At 37.4% G+C, this 20567-nt stretch overlaps 4 protein-coding genes across 4 annotated transcripts; 3 read left to right on the top strand and 1 right to left on the bottom strand.

The window, feature by feature from the left end:
- Positions 1-790: 790 nt before the first annotated feature.
- LOC306754689 (eukaryotic translation initiation factor 4E type 3-like) lies at positions 791-5372 on the bottom strand. Its single transcript, XM_079238742.1, has 7 exons — positions 4844-5372; positions 3622-3694; positions 3192-3286; positions 3048-3108; positions 2898-2964; positions 2622-2777; positions 791-2513 (listed from the first exon to the last, which is right to left on the bottom strand). The coding sequence occupies exons 1-7, from the start codon at positions 5005-5007 to the stop codon at positions 2467-2469; spliced, it is 663 nt and encodes a 220-aa protein (XP_079094868.1). The 5' UTR covers positions 5008-5372; the 3' UTR covers positions 791-2466.
- Positions 5373-6192: 820 nt separating this feature from the next.
- LOC306754538 (serine/threonine-protein phosphatase 4 regulatory subunit 2-like) lies at positions 6193-11753 on the top strand (the record flags this gene model as incomplete). Its single annotated transcript, XM_079238556.1, has 8 exons — positions 6193-6296; positions 6489-6659; positions 7201-7294; positions 7413-7450; positions 7615-7689; positions 7885-8031; positions 8418-8695; positions 10278-11753. 8 exons carry the CDS (start codon positions 6193-6195, stop codon positions 10583-10585), a joined length of 1215 nt encoding a protein of 404 aa, XP_079094682.1. The 3' UTR covers positions 10586-11753.
- A 2045-nt stretch (positions 11754-13798) lies between these two features.
- guca1b (guanylate cyclase activator 1B) lies at positions 13799-14918 on the top strand (the record flags this gene model as incomplete). The annotated part of the gene is made up of 4 exons (XM_079239627.1): positions 13799-14002; positions 14209-14358; positions 14485-14599; positions 14794-14918. 4 exons carry the CDS (start codon positions 13799-13801, stop codon positions 14916-14918), a joined length of 594 nt encoding a protein of 197 aa, XP_079095753.1.
- A 782-nt stretch (positions 14919-15700) lies between these two features.
- LOC306755523 (ADP-ribose glycohydrolase OARD1-like) lies at positions 15701-17954 on the top strand. Its single transcript, XM_079239934.1, has 6 exons — positions 15701-15810; positions 15942-15968; positions 16092-16257; positions 16826-16884; positions 16986-17098; positions 17190-17954. Exons 3-6 carry the CDS (start codon positions 16191-16193, stop codon positions 17335-17337), a joined length of 387 nt encoding a protein of 128 aa, XP_079096060.1. The 5' UTR covers positions 15701-15810; positions 15942-15968; positions 16092-16190; the 3' UTR covers positions 17338-17954.
- Positions 17955-20567: the final 2613 nt, after the last annotated feature.

Below are 20567 nucleotides of genomic sequence, written 5' to 3'. Positions count from 1 at the left end.
CACAAGCAGTTATACTACTTATAAAAATGGTCCCTGTGGAACAGATATTTTACAGATATATCAACCCAGACTTTTTTAATGAATTGTTGTAAAATATTTTTATGCCCACATTACTCAGACCACAAGAGGGAGACATTTATAATCTGACTGCTATAAAACAAGTCTAATAAGCTTTATGGCAGATTTCAGGACTGTCCTCATTTGCAACTGCAGAATCAACTACAGTGAATATAGAGATTAATGTAGAAGCTTCCCCAGCAGGGCACCAGTAGCCCCCCAACAAAAATTGCATTATCCCAGCTTAGATGGGGCTGGCAGTGGGCAAAATTCTTCCAAACAAACATGTTTTCCTCTGCAAATGGATTTAGTGGCATCAAATGCAGGCGATGATTGCACTATGGGTACTACTTCAACATTGTGTTCATGTGCACTTTATTTTTATTTTATATATATATATATATATATTTTTTTTTTTTAATTTATTTTTTTTAATTTTAATTGTGGTGTTATTTATGCCAAATGGTGCTTTAGCACCTGTTAGGAAAAACCCAGTACTGCATAACACAAAGTTGTTTATCCAGTCTGGTGAGTATATTCTAATGTATAACAATTAACTGCAATCAGAAATATAATACAAATAAATTTGCCATATATAAAAAGGTGGATCTTGAAAATAAAGACCTTGATAAGTATGTGAGCACCTTTCTAAAAAAAAAATATTCAAGAATTACATGCCATTTTATGTCATTATTTATTAATCTTATTACTATGTAAGCAAGGATTTCAAAACAAAGTTTAATTCTTTATTTTTAATTTTCAACACATGTAAAACCAATGAAGAAAAACCTAAGACTATGTACACAATTTCAACATGCTAAACACAGGACTTTAACATTGTAAACTGCTGATAAACACAAGGCACCATCCAAGATCAACAATCAGTTACAAGGGCTTAGATCTGAACTGAGCTGTTAGCTATTTATGTGCAAGGAAACAAGGCTGTTATTGTCAGGCTAAAGTATGTGCTTTATCATTATATGAACAGCAGAATTAACATGAAAATATGTGGTTTGAAATACAATTCCTTTAGTCACAAACTTTCACAAGAGAATGCGAACTTAGTTATCAGCATTATAAATTCTACATTCACATTGACAAATTAAAGCAGCACTCAGAAAGTTTGAATGAATACTTGATAGCTTTCTAGAAATGACCTCAGATGTTTTCCAGCTACTCAAAACTAATACACAAGAAAGCTACTTTGATGGGAGGAAATTTCATAAGTTTGAACATTTCCTCCAAAGTGATTATGACATTAAAAAAAAAAAAATCAAAAACATAAAACAGTGAGCACACTGACACATTTCCAAGAAATGGTTTTAGTATAGCACTTACAAATCATCTTTTTTCACATGGCATTTGGCCTGCGATTCAGCAAGAGTCCTTCATTTCTGTGCCCTGCTGACAGGGTTCTGTAAGCCATGCATTCATTGCTTATTCTTCCTTGGGTCAATCCTTATATTTTGAAAAAGAATAGATAATGCACATTTCATTTGAACAATAGTAAAATTACAAGAGAAAGCACTTTGGTGTTGATGTGTTTCAGTTAAAAACCAAAAGCAGGAAAAATGAAAGTCAGATCAAAATGAACAAGAAAAACAAATTTAGTTTTGAAACAAAAACAAAAGGGAGACACAAGACCAAAGTGTTTGGTCTCAGGTATCACGACTCCACATAATCCCAGAGAGCTACTGGATATCTGACACACACACACAGTAACAAAGTGCTTGCTTTGGGCAAAAGCTAAAAAAAAAAAAAAAAAAAAAAAGGATAACTACTACACAACACAACACAACTGACAAACTCTACAGAAATGATTGCATATATTTCTCATAATCTATTCAAGGAGTTCTGTGCATTGAGGTCATTTTATCGTATCAAAAATCACTTGGTTTTATTCTTCCACTCATATCCTACACATGAACATAAACAAAAAGTGCAATGCTCTGCTTGAAGATAATTTACGCTGTCCAGTAAAGGCAACAGTGTTTTGGCTGCGATTTACAGAAGACAAAAAAACAGCAAAAAGAACAAACTTGAAGATTTGATTGTGGAACTCTTCTTTCTTCTATATTCAGAGATATGTGCTCAGTAAACTGTTCAAAAGATGCATAAATGCAACTCCACATGATATATATATAAAAAAAAAACAACAGACAAACATTGTCACAGATAAAGTTAAAACAGTTTGTTTTTCACTAAACTAACTGTATTTTGTGTCATGTCAGTAGTGCTCAGAAAAAGTGAATTTCCTTGCCTAATTCATAATGCTTGGCTAAATTGAGATAACTGGGATGGAAAATTGAACTGTTTTGAAAGTGATCTGGGTATTATGGTCCAAAACACCCCTATGAACAAAAAGAAAAGAACATTGTATACCTCAAAGGGTCTCATGTGCAAAATTTGCTATTGTCTGGATCGACCTCCTTCAAAAGCGTGATGCTCCTCATGTGCTGGGGAAAAAAAAAGAGAATTTATAAGACAATTGGTAATATTTTATGATGTTGCTCCAGGTCCTATTAAACTATCCTGGTGATGCCATAAGGCAAAGAAACACTTACGTTTATAAAACACCGCTTTAAAGGGAATTTGTGGAAGGAGCTCATAGATCTTTCCCAAGACTTTTGACTCGTTGACACAGGAAGCATTTCCATTCCAGACCTGAACCACATCTTCTCTGTCTCTTACACTGACGCTGACCCCGACCACTTCATCATCTGGAAGCAAAATGACGTCACTGCATTTTGGAGCCATTTAAAGAAAAACCATTTGAAGTAACGCCGCAAAAAGTCCACTCCTTGTATTTCACGAGTCAAATAAATTACAAAGACATTTACCCGAGGCACAGTAATCACTGAACTGCTCTCCAATAGTAGCCAACAACAACTCCTTCCACACCGAAGACTGTCAACAGAAATTCACATTTGTCAAACACTGACATCAGCAAATTAATTAACATCATCAAATGAATATAAAAGATCCCTTACTGTACACTCTTTTGGCACTTTCATCTTCCAAACACCACCCTTCGCATTGCTTTCTTCTTCCCTGCATATAGACCAGCAAGGAACATTATTCTCCACACATATGGTTTAATACCAGGTAGGCATTATTGTGCACGTTTGACTCACCAAAGAGGCTTCCTTTCTCCTCGCATCAGATGATAGCTACACCTCAGAGGCAAACTAGAGACACCAGGTATGTTGTTGTAAACTCTCCAAAAGTTCTACTCCAGCATCAAGTTGAAAAGAGGAAACAGGTTATTTTCCTGAGACTTTAACTCACACACAGATGGATAGCCCTGCTAATATTTCAGATTGGCTACTGTGGATAAAATAATATTGGATTCTTTATTGCTTTTAATTCCACATAATCTCATTTATATGACTCCAACAAATAAAATTCTATTATAAAGTCATTTGGCAGGAACTTTTACCTTAAGCGACTTACATGTGATCAAAATGATGTACATGTCAGTATGTCATTTATTTATGTTCAAGCTGCAAATTTATTATGATTACATTAATATGATGTGATTTCATGTCTGTAAAAGCATCTTACCTGGACGGTCTCCACAGTGTAGATTTTCTTCAGGTTGGACTCACATTCAGCTGCTGTTGTTCCCGGTAAAGATCTGATGATAATAAAAGAAAAATAAAATAAAATAAAATAAATAAAATAAATAAATAATTTTATTAAATTAAAATATTATAATAAAGAAAATAAAATATCTATGTATCTATCTTTGTATCTATCCCATGCTGTGGCTGGATGTGTCCCACTTTTTTTCTGTATTCCTTTCAGTGCCACATTTATCAGACCTATCAGAACACTGCCCTCTGAGCAGACAGGTTGGGGTGGCAGTGGTGGAGGGGGATCAGATGACAAATAATCCAGTAAACAGTAAACAACAGTGACCCCATTTGAACACAGTACCATCTGATTTGTACACCCTGTTCACATTCAAGCTTGTGTAACTCAGTGCAACTTGTGATCAGATCTGTTTTGATATCATTTGTAAAATGCTCATTTGAACATGTTGATCTTTAATAAAAGCTTCGACCAAAGTTTAATTTTAAATTCACTCTACGGCAGCAACAGCCAGTAGAAATGACTCAAGTTTATAACAAATACAGCTGCCCATAAAACCCCATACTGACACTCTGTGACATTTGTTTGACTCATGTTTAACCATTTAGTCCTAATTAGACATAGCTTATGAACTTTATTTATAGAGCGCTTTAAAACAACACAGTTGTTTAAAGCACTGTACGCAATCATAGGCTCAACAACATTATATCACAGAATAAAAAAAATGAATATAAAAACAATAAAATTACTAGTCACAGTAACACACCATAGAACAATAAAAAAAAAACATTTAAAAAATCAGTCAACAACTCAAGCTGTGTTAAATGCCAGTTGATAAGGTGACTCTTAAGAGCAGATTTAAAAGCAGAAAGAGACCCAGCCTGTCTAAGGCGGATATCTAAGTTGGATAATACACGTTAGCAAAAAGGCATTTCAGAAATATTAACAGATTAGTTATAATAGTGTTTTTCAGTTTCATTCCCAGTGGTATTAGTCTCCATACACTGACTTGTGTCAAGCTTGGTAAATTCATCTCTTTTCTTTGTTCTCTTGAAAGGGTTTGACAAGTTCACACTTAACTTTGACAACAGCTTACTAAATTAACAACAAAAAATAATACATAAATAAAAAAACAAACAAAAAAAAATCAGACAAACAAAAGACAGTTGTGAAAAATGATTAGTTTTCTTACCTATCAAGCCAGAAGGTCCACGGAGAATGTAAAGGTAGGGTGTCATTTTCACTTTTATGTGAAATCCTCCCCAAATCTCTGTCGCTGGTGTGGATGTTATTATGCTCCAGCAGACCCGGACTGGACGCTGAGCTCAGTTGTATTGCAGCTACAGGAACTGCCATTGTAATTTTAAGATCTAAAAGACGAAGAACTCCAATGTAATATATTAGCTTTCCTGCGCTGACGTTGTCACTGGAGCTGCTGTAGTTCAATATATATACATAGGTTTGTTAGGTAAAATGTAATCAGCTGCTGACTCATTCGTTACTTCACCAGTTTGCGCCGTCACAAATAAAAAAAAATGACGCTCGCTGACTGCCTGCGGCATCTACAGCGCACCAGACCAATCGAGAAGTTTCTGTTACTAAAGCCAACACGTACTTAAAAGTTAACACAGAATTGCTGGGGCTATTGGATCTGAACAAATAATATTCACATTTTGGAGACTGATCTATACAACCAAGGTGGCATTCAGAGCTTTGTTGTTCTTCGTCTCTTCCGCAATCCCGAAGACGTCATTGCAGACATGCGCAATCTCCACCAGCTTTGTTGGGTTGTTACCCATGTTGTTGCTACCTGCTAGCCGAACTGCTAACTAGCAAGCATTTCCTGCCTGTGACTAAACACAGCCATGGATATCGACGCATTGTTGGAAGCATTTCAAGGCAATGTTGACATTAAGATTTAGATATTTTAGATAAGTTTATGTATAATTTGATTTAATCGGTTATATCTTTATTATTCGCTAACAGCGTGACGTTCGTTGTCGTCCGAAATGTAGCATACCAGCAACAACTAGCTTTTAGGAGAAGAGGCACTTCAGAGTGTTTGTCATTAGTTTTTGTTTGACCTGGCTACTTAAATTTTACATTTGGCAAGAAAGTAATTGTATGCATTCTCTATTTTTCATGCATTTGTACCTTCACAAGTAATTAATGATTATATAAAGGGCTAGCTTGAAAACGTCACACTATAATGCTAGCGTTACAATGCTGACTTTTGTAACTTACATGAACTTCCAATAATGAACTCGTGTTGATAACTGTAAGTGTCGTTTTACAGTTTTATAAATGAGCATTTAAACGATCGCATACCTTGTCTAAAATGTATTTCCACTTGGTTTAATAGTTAAAAACCCTTTCAAAATCCTAAAATCAGTGCCACTGTTAATTTTCTTTGCCAGAAGCAGCTTGCACTAAAAGTAATTCATGCATTTGAGGGGGGGGAAATAAAAACATTTGTATGCTTTGATTGGGATCAGATTTGTCTGCCAGTTAGCCCCTCGCTTTTAACAATGAATCTTTTCCATGTTTCAATGTGACTTTACAGATTTTGAGAAGAAAGGGAAGAAAGAAATCTGTCCTGTACTTGAGCAATTCCTCTGCCATGTCGCCAAGACAGGGCAACCAATGTGAGTTGCAGTTTTCAGTACACATAACCCCAGATACTCTTTAAAAAAAACAAAACAAACTATATATGTGTGTGTGTGCGTGTCAAGAACATTTGCCTTACAGAAAGTAAATAAGTTAAAAAATAAAAGATAGCACAATGGTGTTCTGTACATGACTAACATTTTGTATTTTTTTTTAAATATATCTTTTAGGATACCATGGTCACAGTTTAAAACATATTTCATGTTTAAATTAGAAGAAGTCATGGATGATTTCCATGCTACGGCACCAGAACAGAGAGGACTACATAATCCAAATGTGGAATATGTTTCCTTTGAAGAAATGAAGAAAAGGATCTTAAAGATAGTTGATGGTTATAATGGGTGAGTGAAGCATAAAACCCCATTTATTTATTTATTCCAAATTGCTTAGAAATCTCAGACACGCGCCTACTTATAAATCCAACTTGCATAGAAATCCATGTGTCAACCTGACCTATTGTGTGCTGTAGTTTATTCTGTCATCTAAAACATGGTAGCTGAGAAGTATTTGTGAAATCATTTATAACTAAACATCCAATCCATAGTTCATCTTTTGATCTGCTGTATAGTTTAAACAGCCGAAAGGAACAAAATAAACCAACAAAAGGATCCGAACTGACTGTTTTACTATGAGAACAGCATGTACTGTGTAAAGCTCTTCACCTAAATTTAGAAACAGTTGTGTTCCTTTAAAGTATGATAATTATTTGTGTCTTAGCGTGTACTTAGTTTGAACTGTCACTAGTTACATCTGGCTTTTTTTTTCCCTCGTCTTTTTCATCTCTAGCCAGATTCCACTATCTTTGGCAGTGTTTTAAAAACTAGCAATTTTTGTGGTAGGATGACTGTGCCTGTCTAAAGCTAAATTTGGTCATTTTTACAGAATTCCATTCACCATTCAGCGCCTATGTGAACTTCTTACAGACCCCAAACGAAATTATACAGGTACAGACAAGTTTCTCAGAGGTTTGGAAAAGGTGAGCAATACGCAACACTGTCTAAAAGTCTGCAGATTTTAGGATATGGTGGTTTAAATTTACAACTGAAGAGTATAAAATAATTCTAAAAATGTGTATTACTGTTTTCTTTTGGCAGAATGTGATGGTGGTCAGCTGCGTTTACCCCACATCAGAGTGAGTACATTAGCTACAAGTTTTCTGCCCCCCCTTGATGTCGTAGCTGCATTTTAGCAAAGCTGCTTCTGATGCATATTTGCAGTTACCTTAAATATTTATTCTAAGCCACTTATACAATTAAAAATTAAATTTGTTTGTGTGCCTTTTTACTTCTTTCAAAGGAAAAATGGGGCATCCAGTGTAAACAGAATGAATGGAGTGATGTTTCCTGGTAACTCCTCTCTGTATTCAGACAGGTGGGAGGAACACACTTATCAGTGATTGAGTTTTATAAACATGATGTTGCCTCATATATTTTGAAGACCATCAGGGTGAAGTAAGGCTAGATCTGTCTAACCTGTCAGCTTAGGTCCCTTGTGTCTGTTGATGTGCCTTGTGATTCAGCCAGTCACATGACATGCCTTAGAAATGGTTGTTGTGTTATTCTGCAGTCGAAACGTTAACGGACCAGGCACACCGAAAACACTCAACAGACCAAAGCCATCATTGTCTACTTCACTTTCCACCAATGGTCTCCCAGACTGTCCAGCTAGTAAAGAGCCAGAACCAACCACAGAGTTGGAGGAACACCATATGAGGTAACTGTGAGTTAACATGTTGTGTACTCAGTGTGTTTACACACAATGATAAGAGCAGATAACTGCTGTTGAGCCAAGATCTTAGTTCTTGTTGAGATCACACCTGTAACAGGAAAACATGAGCAAAACACACAACTTTCAACTTGGGCCAGGAGCAATAAAAAGCATTTCTAATGTTTTGTGGAGTTTATCTACTGTTTTGTATTATATTTCATTTGCTTGAAAAAAATGCACGAATTTGTGTTGCAGAATTGTGTTTTTTCTCAAAAGTTCTGTTGATGTAACAACAATATAGTCATTATCAATGCTGTCTTGCAGTAACTAGTAACAATTATTTCAAACTTGAGCATTTAATCTAAATATTTGATTGCACATTTTTGTGACAGCGAGACATCGCCATCAGAGGACGAGATGAAGCCAAAAAGTGGAATAAAAAACAAACACCCAAAAGAGGAGGAAGACTCCGACTGTGACAAACAGGAGGCGAAGAGGCTGAAGTCTGACGTAAAGGAAGAGGAAGAAACCACAAGTGAAGACAAGGTGTCATCCTGCCATAAAGAACCAGAGAGCATGTCAGAGAAAGCCGAGTCTTCAGATGACTCTTGTAGCCAAGAATGCAAAAGTGAAACGTCTTCTGACACACTACGTGTTTCAGACAATCATGGTAAGTGTCCATTCATCATTATTTGAGCTTAAGTGATGCTGTACAGTTGATGTGTGATGCCTTGGTATAAACTGCATGGCTTGAAAGATTTGCAGGGTGCAGTATGTGACAAAATCACAGGTCAATGACAGAAAAAATATAAAGTAGAATTAAAAACTGAAACATTTGCTGTTTTATTTTCATGCAGCCATTTATTTCTACCTGCTGTGAGTCTACATGCTTAGCAGCTGCCATGTTTGTGCCAGTATTCTTTGTAAACTGTCTGTGAATGGGCAAACAGCTGTGTGAGAAAAAGTTTGAAAAGTGCTAGAGTACTGTATGGGAAAAGTAATACTTTAAAAAGCACCAAAAGTAGTTACTTGTATTCCAGTGGATCCACTTGCAGATGTTAAACACTAATTTTGGTCACTAATTATTAGGGCATTGACAATATTCTTCTGTCCCAATTTGATTTAAATTGATTTAATTGCAATTCACACAAATCTTCAATATTGCTGATTTTTGTAGATAAAAAAAAAAAAAAAAAAAATGTATAAAACTTTTAGTTTTTGCTCGTCATATTTCTTGATTTCAATAAGGAATAAACAACACATTTGCTAGACCATCATTCTGCTGCTATAATGCTCAAGAAGACAAGCAAAAAGATGGATAAAAATGACAAAACATTTTTTATCATGGATTACTTTTTATTTATTTGGGGAAATAATAGATTTTTTTTTTTTTTTTAACAAAAATCGATTTTTAAAATTGTGAAGCAAAAAAAATCCAGATTTTCCATTTTTTAAATTTGATTTTCCCACCCCTACTAATTATTAATCTATTTGCTATTGTAATTGGCATTTCAAGTAAATTCTCTCCATCATTATCACTAGATTTGAGTCATTTTTACAGGATGTACCTTTAAATCAGGGGTGACAAAAGTCGGTCCTCAAGGTCCACTGTCCTGCGGACATTCAGTGAATTTCTGCTTCAACACACCAGACTCAAATTAAATGGATCTAACAGCCTGTAAAGGTCTGCATAATGACTCATTAATTTGAGTCAGCTCTGTTGGAGCAGGGATGCATGGAAAACCTGCAGGATTGTGGCCCTTGAAGACCGGAGCTGGATACCCCTGCTTTTAATACCAAGGGAATAAAAACTAACTGGCATTGGCTTGAAAGCTTGTTGTATGACTTGCAGACTGTTGATGGGATAGTTGAGATAGTTGGGATATTGCTGCAAATGGACATTTTTCAGGCCATGATTGTGAGAAGGAAGAAAAGCCAGAATGAATCTTTTCATCCATCTATTCAAGACACTTTTCAGTTTAAATTATTGGAGAAATGCTGGTCAGAAAACGGAAAAAATAAAACTTAAACAGATCTTCTCCAGTAACAAAACCTTTAAACCAGTCCACACTGGTGTATATATTTGAGATTACTGTACAAATTCTTGATTACATAGAAAAAATGTTTTAATTTTGTAAAACTTGACATTTTTAATTATGATACAGCCTCAAAAATCTTAAAAATAGGGTGGACTAGAAATGATTAGTTACCACAGACTATTTGTCAATGGTGAAATGTGCTTTTCTCCTCAGAGCCTTGCAGCACGCAAACAGAGCCAATTGAGAAAAAAAGGGACTCATCTGAGCCAGAGGCTGCCCACAGTGATCAGAGTGACAGCACTGTGGACCAATCAGAGCAAGTGGCTTCAGCAGAGGCAAACGCAAGCTTTGAGCAGGACAGTGGGGAGAGCAGCAGCAGTAGCAGCAGCAGTGATGGAGAGAGCTTGACCAGTGACAAGCAAGTATCTTCTTCCAGCAATTCACCTGACTTGTCAACAGAGGGTGTTACTGACATTTCAGACAATGGAGACACAGCGGTAGAGTCTGGGGAACATGACTAACTTAAAGGCCAACATACCCACTGACCTATTTTTTCTTTTTTTTTTTTTTAAAACACTGTATGATACCACACCAAGGGTGTATCTGTAGCACTGTGGACCGTTAGGCATCAGGACCAAGAGCGATGTGGACCTCGAGACTCCTCACAGAAGGAGGCTTTTGTCCTCTTCCATTTCAGCTTCTCCTGGCCACTCTTCAGCTCGTCTTTAAACTGGAAGGAGATTTAAATACGATCATGGAGACTGCCTTTTTCACTGTTGACTAAAACATTTTTCTAACCCTTTTTCTTAAGATTTTTTTAATTATATCTTTTAATTTAACCTAGATAATGTATCCAGCAATTTCTTTTGTCATTTGGCATTTATTTCCAAAGAGATCTATCTAACAGAAGTTGTTTTAGGCTACATCCACACAGAGATGGAATTTATTTCATTTTAGAAAAAGTTTCCTGTTGCTTCAAGAAATTTGAGTTCTCATAAAACAAGAGAAAATGCCAGCATACATATCCCATGCCTGGAAGTAGTGTTGCAATGCAGCCACAGAAATACACCAAACGCAGAATAAGACACTGGAGCATGTGCATAAATTTGTAAAAGTAGAAGAATAAGATGGCAGAGAATTAAGCTGAAAAGGAGACCTTTGTGTGGAGTGATGATGAGAATATTTAGCTGTAAAAGCCACATTATGCTCAGTAGCTTCTTTAGCACAAATGCAACATTTTAATCTGGCATTGTTGTGGCTGTTTGTAGGGTTTACACTTGCAGGTTAAAGTAGAAGTCAGTCTACAGCTTTATCCATTCAGGTTGTAAACACAGAAACAAAACGGGCATTTTCAGATTTATTCACAGTGTTTATTTCCTAAATTTGGGTCCCATGTGGACTAACTGTCCAAATAATAAAAACTGAACCACATTACACCTAAACTTGTCTCTGGGTGGATGAAGCCTTAGATGAAGTACAGTAGTTTCAGCTGTCTTTTGGATGAATGTGTCTACGTGACTGAGGACACCTGTCATGATTGTGAAGCAAACATTCACAGATGTCTGTTTTCTATGAAGCACATAAAAATATATTTCTTATTATCTTGCACTTGTTAGCATTGATCCCTTGAACGATGTGGAAAATGTTGTTTTCCTTTTGTCATTGTATGAAGCCTATGTAACAGTTGTGCCAGTAGTGACCACTTTGGTTAGATAGAAAATTGGTTTGGCATAAGGGTAGTCATCTCTGCATCACACTTTAGACTAAATGCAAGGTACTTACACTTTCTGTATGTCATACCTTAATTGTACAGTTGTCACTTTTGATATTTAGGATTTTTACAGTACATATCTGTAAATCAGTTTTTGTAGACTTGTAATACATGTCCACTGCCTTTGTAAAACTGACTGCTGGACGTTGAAGGCTTGAGCTTGTAAGATAGTATTCATGGAAAGCAATAAATGCTTAAATTTGAAGTGTTCACGTGAGTTGGGGTTTTTTTTTTTTTTTTTTTTTTTTTTTTTTTTCAAATAACGTAACATAACTGCAGAATAAATAGCCAAAGACTGGTTTCATACTTAACCATTTCAGACATAATAGGTGAATTTAACAGAGCTTGACAGAAGCCCAAACAGTGGGCTCCAGTAGCAAGCAAAGAACGAACTTTAATGGTAGAGTCAGTAAATAATAAAACGAGACAAACCTGTGCAAATGAAAAAGAAAAGAATAAAATAGCTAAAAAGGCTTGGAAATACATTTGAACTGAGCATGATGTATGAATGGAAATGGCAGAATTAAAGTTTTTGACATTTTGGTACACACATTTGCAGTGTTTTCTGATGATCCGAGCTAAATGGATGACTGAACCTATACATAACATGTTCAGATGAGTTTGTTGTTTTTATTTTCACTTCGACAAAAGCAACCCTGTCAGCCTCACTCATAGAAATGGGTAATTGGTCCAAGGGGAAATTTGTGCAAGGTGATTGGGAGAGAGAAAATATCAGTTGTGTAAGACTACAGGGTATGAATCATTATAATCTCCAGAGGATAACATCCAGTGACTCCTCAATGGCCTTGATACCTCTATAAGCTAAGATTATCACTGTCCCTATTGTCAGCACATATAATGGACCAGGAGGGTATTGGGCCAGACCAAGTCCATAAACTGCAATTTTTCTGTTGACACCATGTTCCTTCAAATACTTACCAGAGTGGAGACACAATGCATGCGTAATCCAGCATCAGTGCACCTGATAATGACATATTAACTGTAGACTTAACCTTATATTGGCGAAAGACAATATTTATACACTTGGGCATACAAATTGCTTCTGCATGCGATTTCTCAAAGTCATAGAACCACTCTTTGGTTCTCTCCACAATCATCAAATATACTCCAGTATGATAACACTTTTATATGGTTGAAAATGAAAAGTATTTGAATGAGTGCCTGAAAAAGGGTTAAGTGGGACTGCAGCGGGCATGTAAACAGCAATTGGTGCTTTGTGGCATACCTGCCTATTTACTTGGCTGAATCATCAGACTGGTCTTGACCTTACTATGAGATATTGCACAAAGAGGCACGTGCAAAAACCTGAAAAAGATCTTACATTTCCTCTAGTGCAACTCAAAGCATATTTTTATATCACCTGTGACTGCAAACCTCTGTCACTCTCAAATACCTAAATGTGCACATTTCATACTGTACAGATGGTGATCTTGAACAGAATAAACCAATTCACATCTGCATGAAAAGGTTCCTGAAACATGTGAAATTCATGACATGTGTTTCCACACAGTTGGTAAACAGCACATGGATGTTTCCATTTATTAGCATCGATATAAACAGCAGCACAAAGGAAATCCCCTAATTGTCTATGTGTACTAATGATTGTGAACTAATTGGTTTTGACAAGTCTTCATTTCTAATCCCTCACCATGTGATCCATGCAGCCTGTGTCTCATCCTCACTTTCAGTAGGGATTTGCAACAATAGAGAGCCAAATAACAGTTCCACCTGCATGGACTTTGATGCCATATTGATACATCTTATTTTTGCAGATTAGCACAAAGTTAGTTGCAGTCACTGAGCCTGGAACTGTGTGCTCACCTTTATGGATTTTTAACAGTAGAAGGGGAAGTTAGTAAAAGAGTTAGCCAGGTCAGACAAGTGCATGTAATGTAAAGAAAATCATTTTGGTGCGAGGGGAGTTCAAGAAAATCTTCCCATCATGGGTCAGCGCCTGAGTGAAGACAGCGACCCAGACAAGGAAATTGATGTGGCAGAGCTGCAGGAGTGGTACAAAAAGTTTGTTGTGGAATGCCCAAGCGGAACTTTGTTCATGCACGAATTCAAGAGCTTTTTCGGAGTTACGGATAACAAAGAGGCTGCAGATTACATAGAAAACATGTTTCGGGCCTTTGACAAGAATGGCGTAAGTATAAATTCACATTTGTCTCTGTGCTTGGGTCTGATACAGCTAAGCTGCTCATTACTGCACAATTAATCATTAAATATTTTAACAATTTTTAAAGGCAAAGTTTTCTTTGCTAAGTAATTTCTTTAAATACTAAGATACAACCATCCCTTTCCCAAAGAAACCTTTAGTTTCATGAAGTCTAAACTTCTTTATGTTCACAGGACAACACCATCGATTTTCTGGAGTATGTGGCAGCTTTGAACTTAGTTCTCAGGGGAAAATTGGAGCATAAGCTTAAGTGGACATTTAAAATGTATGATAAAGACGGAAGCGGGTGCATCGATAAAACAGAACTTCTTGAAATAGTTGAGGTAATATTCCACAAATTCATATATACAGCTATTAAAACGTTTCAACTAATAATTCATGATAAATGAGGGGACTGAAATTGACTGGAGTTTGTGCAAGAGTCATTGTAACACCCTTTCCTGTCACAGTCTATTTATCGGCTGAAGAAAGCCTGCCATGGAGAGCTGGATGAAGAATGTAATCTGCTTACCCCAGACCAAGTGGTTGACCGGATATTTGAGCTGGTTGATGAAAATGGAGATGGTGAGTTTGTTTGTTTTTTTTAGTTTAAGGAGCTTTTACTATTTAAATAGATGTGTGAGGTTGCATGCATTTATTGTTGTTGTTGAGAAATTAAAGACAATTTCAGATGTACAATAATCAGCTGTTTGTTGAAATTCTGTTCAGAACTTATGTAAAGTGCAGCAAAAATAGGTAAACTGTCTTTTGACATTCAGGGGAGCTCTCACTGGATGAGTTCATCGATGGAGCACGGCGGGACAAGTGGGTGATGAAGATGCTGCAGATGGATGTCAACCCCGGGGACTGGATCAACGAACGGAGACGCAGCGCTGACTTCTGAGGCTGGAACCTGGACTGTCAGTCTGTCAGACAAACTCCTAATGTGTGACCATTAGCATTGTGATTTTGTACATATTTGTGTATGCGTCATTCTGGCACTGCCATGAAGGAGTTGCAAGAATTAGATGTAGATTCACAATGCAGTGTTGCTTCCAAAGGGGCTGTGTGTTCAGAGAAGTTACACTTTTATGAAACAACTGGGCAACAGTAGTTTGACTTTATCTGCCGATACCTGTGACAATGTAGTTTTGTGGATATATTTCTGTTTTAAAGATGCTGCAGTATGAAATATTGTACTTTCTTTTGTGTTTGTCATGAATTATGCATAAAAGTTACACAATAAACAAACCTAAACAATCCTATAAAAGTGTTTGCACTTCTTTAGGGTGCCTGGACTTCTTTTCTTGACTTTTACATCTGGAGTAAAAGTAAAAGACTTTTACATCTGGAGTTTTGATTACATTTAACTTAGCATGGCAGAATAATATTAACTGGTGTTACTTAATACCTTGACATAAATACAGATAATGGATTTGCTGCTCCTATTGTCCGGTTCAATGTTCCTGGATCAGAGCCACTCAACCACAGTGCTGTTATAAGCTTAAATATGACAAACTATTTATAGAAATTTTTCAAACATAGATGCTGTGGTGTATCTTCATTTAAAACTAACTAAATTTCAGAAAAACAACGCAAATAAACCACAGACTCTCTATAGAAATAAACACGCTTAACTTTCAGTAGAATACGTTTTGGCATTAAATCTCGTTTTTTCTCGCGACATTTACTTCCGCTCTGCTCCTACATATCTAAGCTGGCTGGATATTTAGATGGTCTGGCATTAGCTTTTTGTGGGATATACATGCAGCCTTTCTTCACGTACACCTAACAAAGTAAGTCTTATATTCGAAAGTGCATGCTCAGTGTCCAGTGTGTTGTTTAGTTTTTCCATACACGCTTTAAATATTTTAGCATAAATCGAAAGTATCTCAGCTTGTTGTTTCCAATGTCATCCGAAACTCAGACGGCAGACTGCGCCGACACACCGAAGGTAAAACTTACAATTTAAACAAAATAATGTGTTTGTTATTCCCTTCGTCGTAAGTTTACTTACTAAATGTGCTTCCATAGTATTTAATCATCACATGGTTTCTCGCTGCCCCCTTCTGGCCAGCTTGCAGACGACATTTGGAGCCTGAATCATGTCACGGGGGACCTGTTCTCCTGCCCGGCGGACGAAGCCCTGGCGCACTGCATCAGCGAGGACTGCCGCATGGGGGCAGGCATAGCAGTGATGTTCAAACGAAAGTTTGGTGGCGTGGCGGAGTTAAAAGAACAGAGTGAGTCCAGTTAAGTTATGAAAAATTAATTCGAGGGTGAATCATTTTGTTAGTTTGCATTACGCAGCCAAATATTCAGTATGACCGAAAATGGCTGCAAACGTAGCTGCAATTTAAACTAAAATTGAGGTTGTAATTCCTTGTTTTTGCTTGCTACTTTTTTTTTTTTTTTTTTTTTTTTTTTAATAGTTTGTCTGCCATTCTAACAGAAAGATTTAAGTTCAATTTAGATTGAACTTGAATGAAGAAATATTTAAGTTCGTTATCTTTATTTATTCTTAAATAAAAAATAAATAAAGATTAAATAATTAATCTTTATTTATATAGCGTCAAATCACGGCAATGTCATCTCAAGAGGCTTTACAGACAGGAAAAAAAAAACCATAATCAAAGCCAATTCATAATAGCCTATGTAAGGAAACCAACTCAATCTCCCATCCTGAGCAAGCACACTGGCGACAGTAGGAAGGGAAAAAAACCTTCCCTATTAAAGTAAATTATAAAGCAAGTTTTTAGTTTTGTTTTTTGTTTTTTTAATCATGTTTTTCTTTTCTGTATTTCCAAACAGAAAAGCTGACAGGACAGTGTGCTGTACTGACAAGAGACAAACGCTTTGTCTACTATTTGGTAATGCTGTTATTATTTGTTAGTGGTGTTGTACAATCATTCAGTCCAAAGTAATTATATAATCTGTGCAAAAATGTGACTTTTCTATAATTATACCACAGATCACAAAGAAAAAAGCCTCCCAAAAACCTACATATGACAGCCTGAGACAAAGCCTGGAGGACATGAAATCTCATTGTTTAAAGAATGGAGTGACAAGAATATCAATACCACGGTTTGTACCAGCTCCACTAGCTACATTTTTTTCTTTTGCAAGTCCTTAAGTTTCGTGCAGATTTTGTCACGAGTCTCCGTCCCTCTGACAGTATTGGGTGCGGCTTGGATCGACTGGAGTGGTCGAAAGTGTCAGAGATGCTGAAACAGATCTTCAAATGCACAAACATCTCCATCACAGTCTACAGCCTTCCCCAGAAAACAGAGAACACGGTGATGATGGAAAACATGCGCAGATGATCATCAGACATCTTGTAATGTTCACTTTTTACAATTTTCTGTAGTTTTATCACAGTTTGGCACCAAATATGTTAAAGAATGAATGAGTGAAAATAAAGTTTTCTTATTCATACAAATCAATGTTTGCTGAAGCCATGTGACTTTCCTGCATATAGATGACAGAATTCTACACACCAAATGTATCGGTAAGTGTAGTAGGTTACAATCATCAATTGATCTTTTGATTAAATGGGAGCATCTGCCAAAATATGTGAGCGATAAAAAGAAAAACTAAAGATTTTCTTTTACCAAACATTTCACCTTTTCTGTTTTTGATTGAAACATCTTAGGTGCAGTAGCAGTTTCAAGATTTTAAATTGATCCTGCAAGTCTAGCAAGCCATTTTGTTAGGAATATATTTTATTTTTCTCAGCAGAAACCTTCAAACTTAGTCACATTCAGCGAAGAGTATCACTTCACACCATGTGTTGAGAGCTGCTCTGACAGGGTTCAGGTCTGGTTTGTGCTGTGCAGCACCGTAAAAGTAATTTATGGATGAAGCTCACAACAACTGTTCTAAGGCGTTGACTATGTGTTGTAAACAAAATGAACAAACCTGTAAATCGAAACATTTAATAAACCACAAATTTAAATTTTAATACAGTAACAATGAGTTTTTTTTTTCATAACATATTAAAGTACTATTAGGCATTTGCAATGAATTAGTGCTGGTCATGGCTTGATGTGGATTTGGTTGGGTTTCTGTCCCTTTCTAAGTTGTCTCTTAATTTCTGTATTTATTTCCTATAATATGCACACCGTTTGGTTTCTGTTGTTCTTTGCTGGATCCCTTTCACACATCCTTATGTTTTATCATTATTACTCCGTTATTCAGTATTTCTAGTGGTTGCTTGTGAGCTCTTGTTTTCTGGTTTTTGATTAAGAATATTTTCTACCAGTACAGTGTTTTTAATTTGTTTGACACTTGTTCTGACCTGTTTTCCTTGAAACTGGCTTCTCATACGCCATGCAATCAAATTTAATTTTATTTTTTAAGATTAGTTTGAAATGAACTAAATGCTTTAAGGGAGTACCGTGTAGTATTTTACTGTACTTTTAGCCTGTAGCCTTACATACCTATTAAATTTCCCATTCATGCACCAGCCATTTACATTGTTGACTGAGCAAACAGTGTACTTGCATTTCTCTGAGCGCATCATATAACTTGTGGAGTTCCATTGTGGCCTATACAGATGGTATTGTATGATCCATTATTGATCTTTTTGAGTACTGTGCTTGAGTACAGCTGGGGCATGATGGACCTGATGTGAGTGGGGGAATAGAGGGAAAAAAAAAAAAGGGAAACTAAACAACAGGAACAGGAAATCTGACACCATAAAGTCAATTGCACACACCCCTTTTCCTTGGCCTGGGAAAGCCTTTAACATATTATGAAACACAAGTGGAGAGAAGAGACTTAGTACAACGCTATTTGCTTTAATGGCACTTGGCCTAATTAGTGAAATGCAGGGATCTAAATAAAGGGGACTTCCTTTAACAAGCTGATATGTACAGGTGTTTGTAATCATCATAAACCTCAGTGGCGGTGAGACTGGCTGAATGGGCTCAGTGGTTTGCTGTCTGCTGCCCTCCTATTCTCCTTTGGGGCACCTTCAATAATTCATGAGTTAAAGGCATTAACTGCTCTCTACGCTGCGGCTGGCTGCCCATTTTGCCCCCTCCCTGCACATATCCAGGCTGGCTGGAAGACTGTACATCGGAACCACTGCAAACCAGCCCCCGCTCCTCTTCTCTTCCTCCTCCGTCTCCTTTCCCATCCCCCCTTCTTGCCTGGCAATCAGGCTGACACTGCAGCAGAGCCACCTAGCTGTGCTGCAGTGAGTGGAGGGAAATCTCCTTTCATCTGACCTGCTGTCAAACTGCTGCAGCAGGAAGACCAGCACATCCAAACCTGCTCTCAGCCCACCTGATACCCCCTCCCGGCTCATCTCTTTGTTCCCCTGCAGCTGCTTGTCCCACTGCAGTACACTGATTTGCCTACGATGCCCCCCCCCCCCATTACCACTTTCACTTTTTCTCTCCCACACAACCCCCCTCCTCCCTCCTCCCTCTGTCCTCCATTCCTTTTTTTTTTTTTCTTTGCACGATGCGTATGAAATTGCAGAGCTCAGCATTCTTCTCCACAGGCACTTAGGAAAAATAAAAAAAAAAGGAGGGATGAGATGGGCGGGAGGGTTTCTGGTGCACCACATAACTGGCCCCCTTCCAATTAAAGAAGAGAGCTTATGTTATTGAAGAGCCACTGAGCCAATCGGGAGGCAGTGCAGGCAAAGATAGCAGGAAAAAAAAAAAAGAAAAAAGCAGTGGAGCGGGTGAGCAAGAGGACGAAAAAAAAAAAAAACTGCAGTGTGTGAGTGTGTGTAGTTTTCATTCCCTCCCCTGAGCAGATCTTTATCAATTTGGGTACTCCAGTCTTGGGGTGCATTTGAATGGGTGTCTGTGTGTGCGTGTATATGTGGCAGAGTTTACAGAGGACAGAATAAAGGTGTGTCTACAGGGCTCTTTTTGACTTATTGATTCTGCAACTGGAAGTAAGACAAAGTAAGAGAAGGCTGATTACTTTTCTCTCTATCTCAAAGTGTCTCGGAGCCCGAGGAAAAGAAGAAGAGCTCAGCATCCAGGAGAGCACCCCACACAAAAGGTAAGCACCTCTCTTCTCCTCTTACAGCATGCATGCAGGGCTTAATTTTTTTTTTTTTTACTTGTTAAGTTGTTTTTGTGATGAGTATTCCAGCTGTCCACCCATTGCTCTTCAGTGAGTGTTAGCACTGAGAATTTATACTTGTTCTAAAATATTGTTTTACATGTTAAAGACTTGACAGAAGCAGAGTGCAAGGCTGAGGCAGAGAGAAAGGGAGGGGGAAGCTTAGTGCGGGACTCCCTGATGCTCCTAGGCAAGTTTCTGTGCACACGGTTCTCTAGTGCTGCAGTATCCCATTACATCCCTGTGCAGAGCTGCCTCAGCATCCAGCCAGAGCCAGGCTGAGCAACTCATAACCTGCTTTCAGAAATATCCATTTGGCTTTTCTTGTTCTATGTCCAGGTTTGGGATAAGAAGTTTAGCCATTTTCCCCCCCCCAAATTTGCTGCACTCTGTTAAGCTGAGTGAGGTTATAAGCGCTGCAGTCCACTTTAGTTTCGATGTGCATGTGGCAGTGGGTATTCTGGGT

Source organism: Telmatherina bonti (assembly GCF_933228915.1).
Source record: "Telmatherina bonti genome assembly, chromosome: 4".
Classification (NCBI taxonomy): Eukaryota; Metazoa; Chordata; class Actinopteri; order Atheriniformes; family Telmatherinidae; genus Telmatherina; species Telmatherina bonti.
This window is presented reverse-complemented; position numbering and strand designations above follow the sequence as displayed.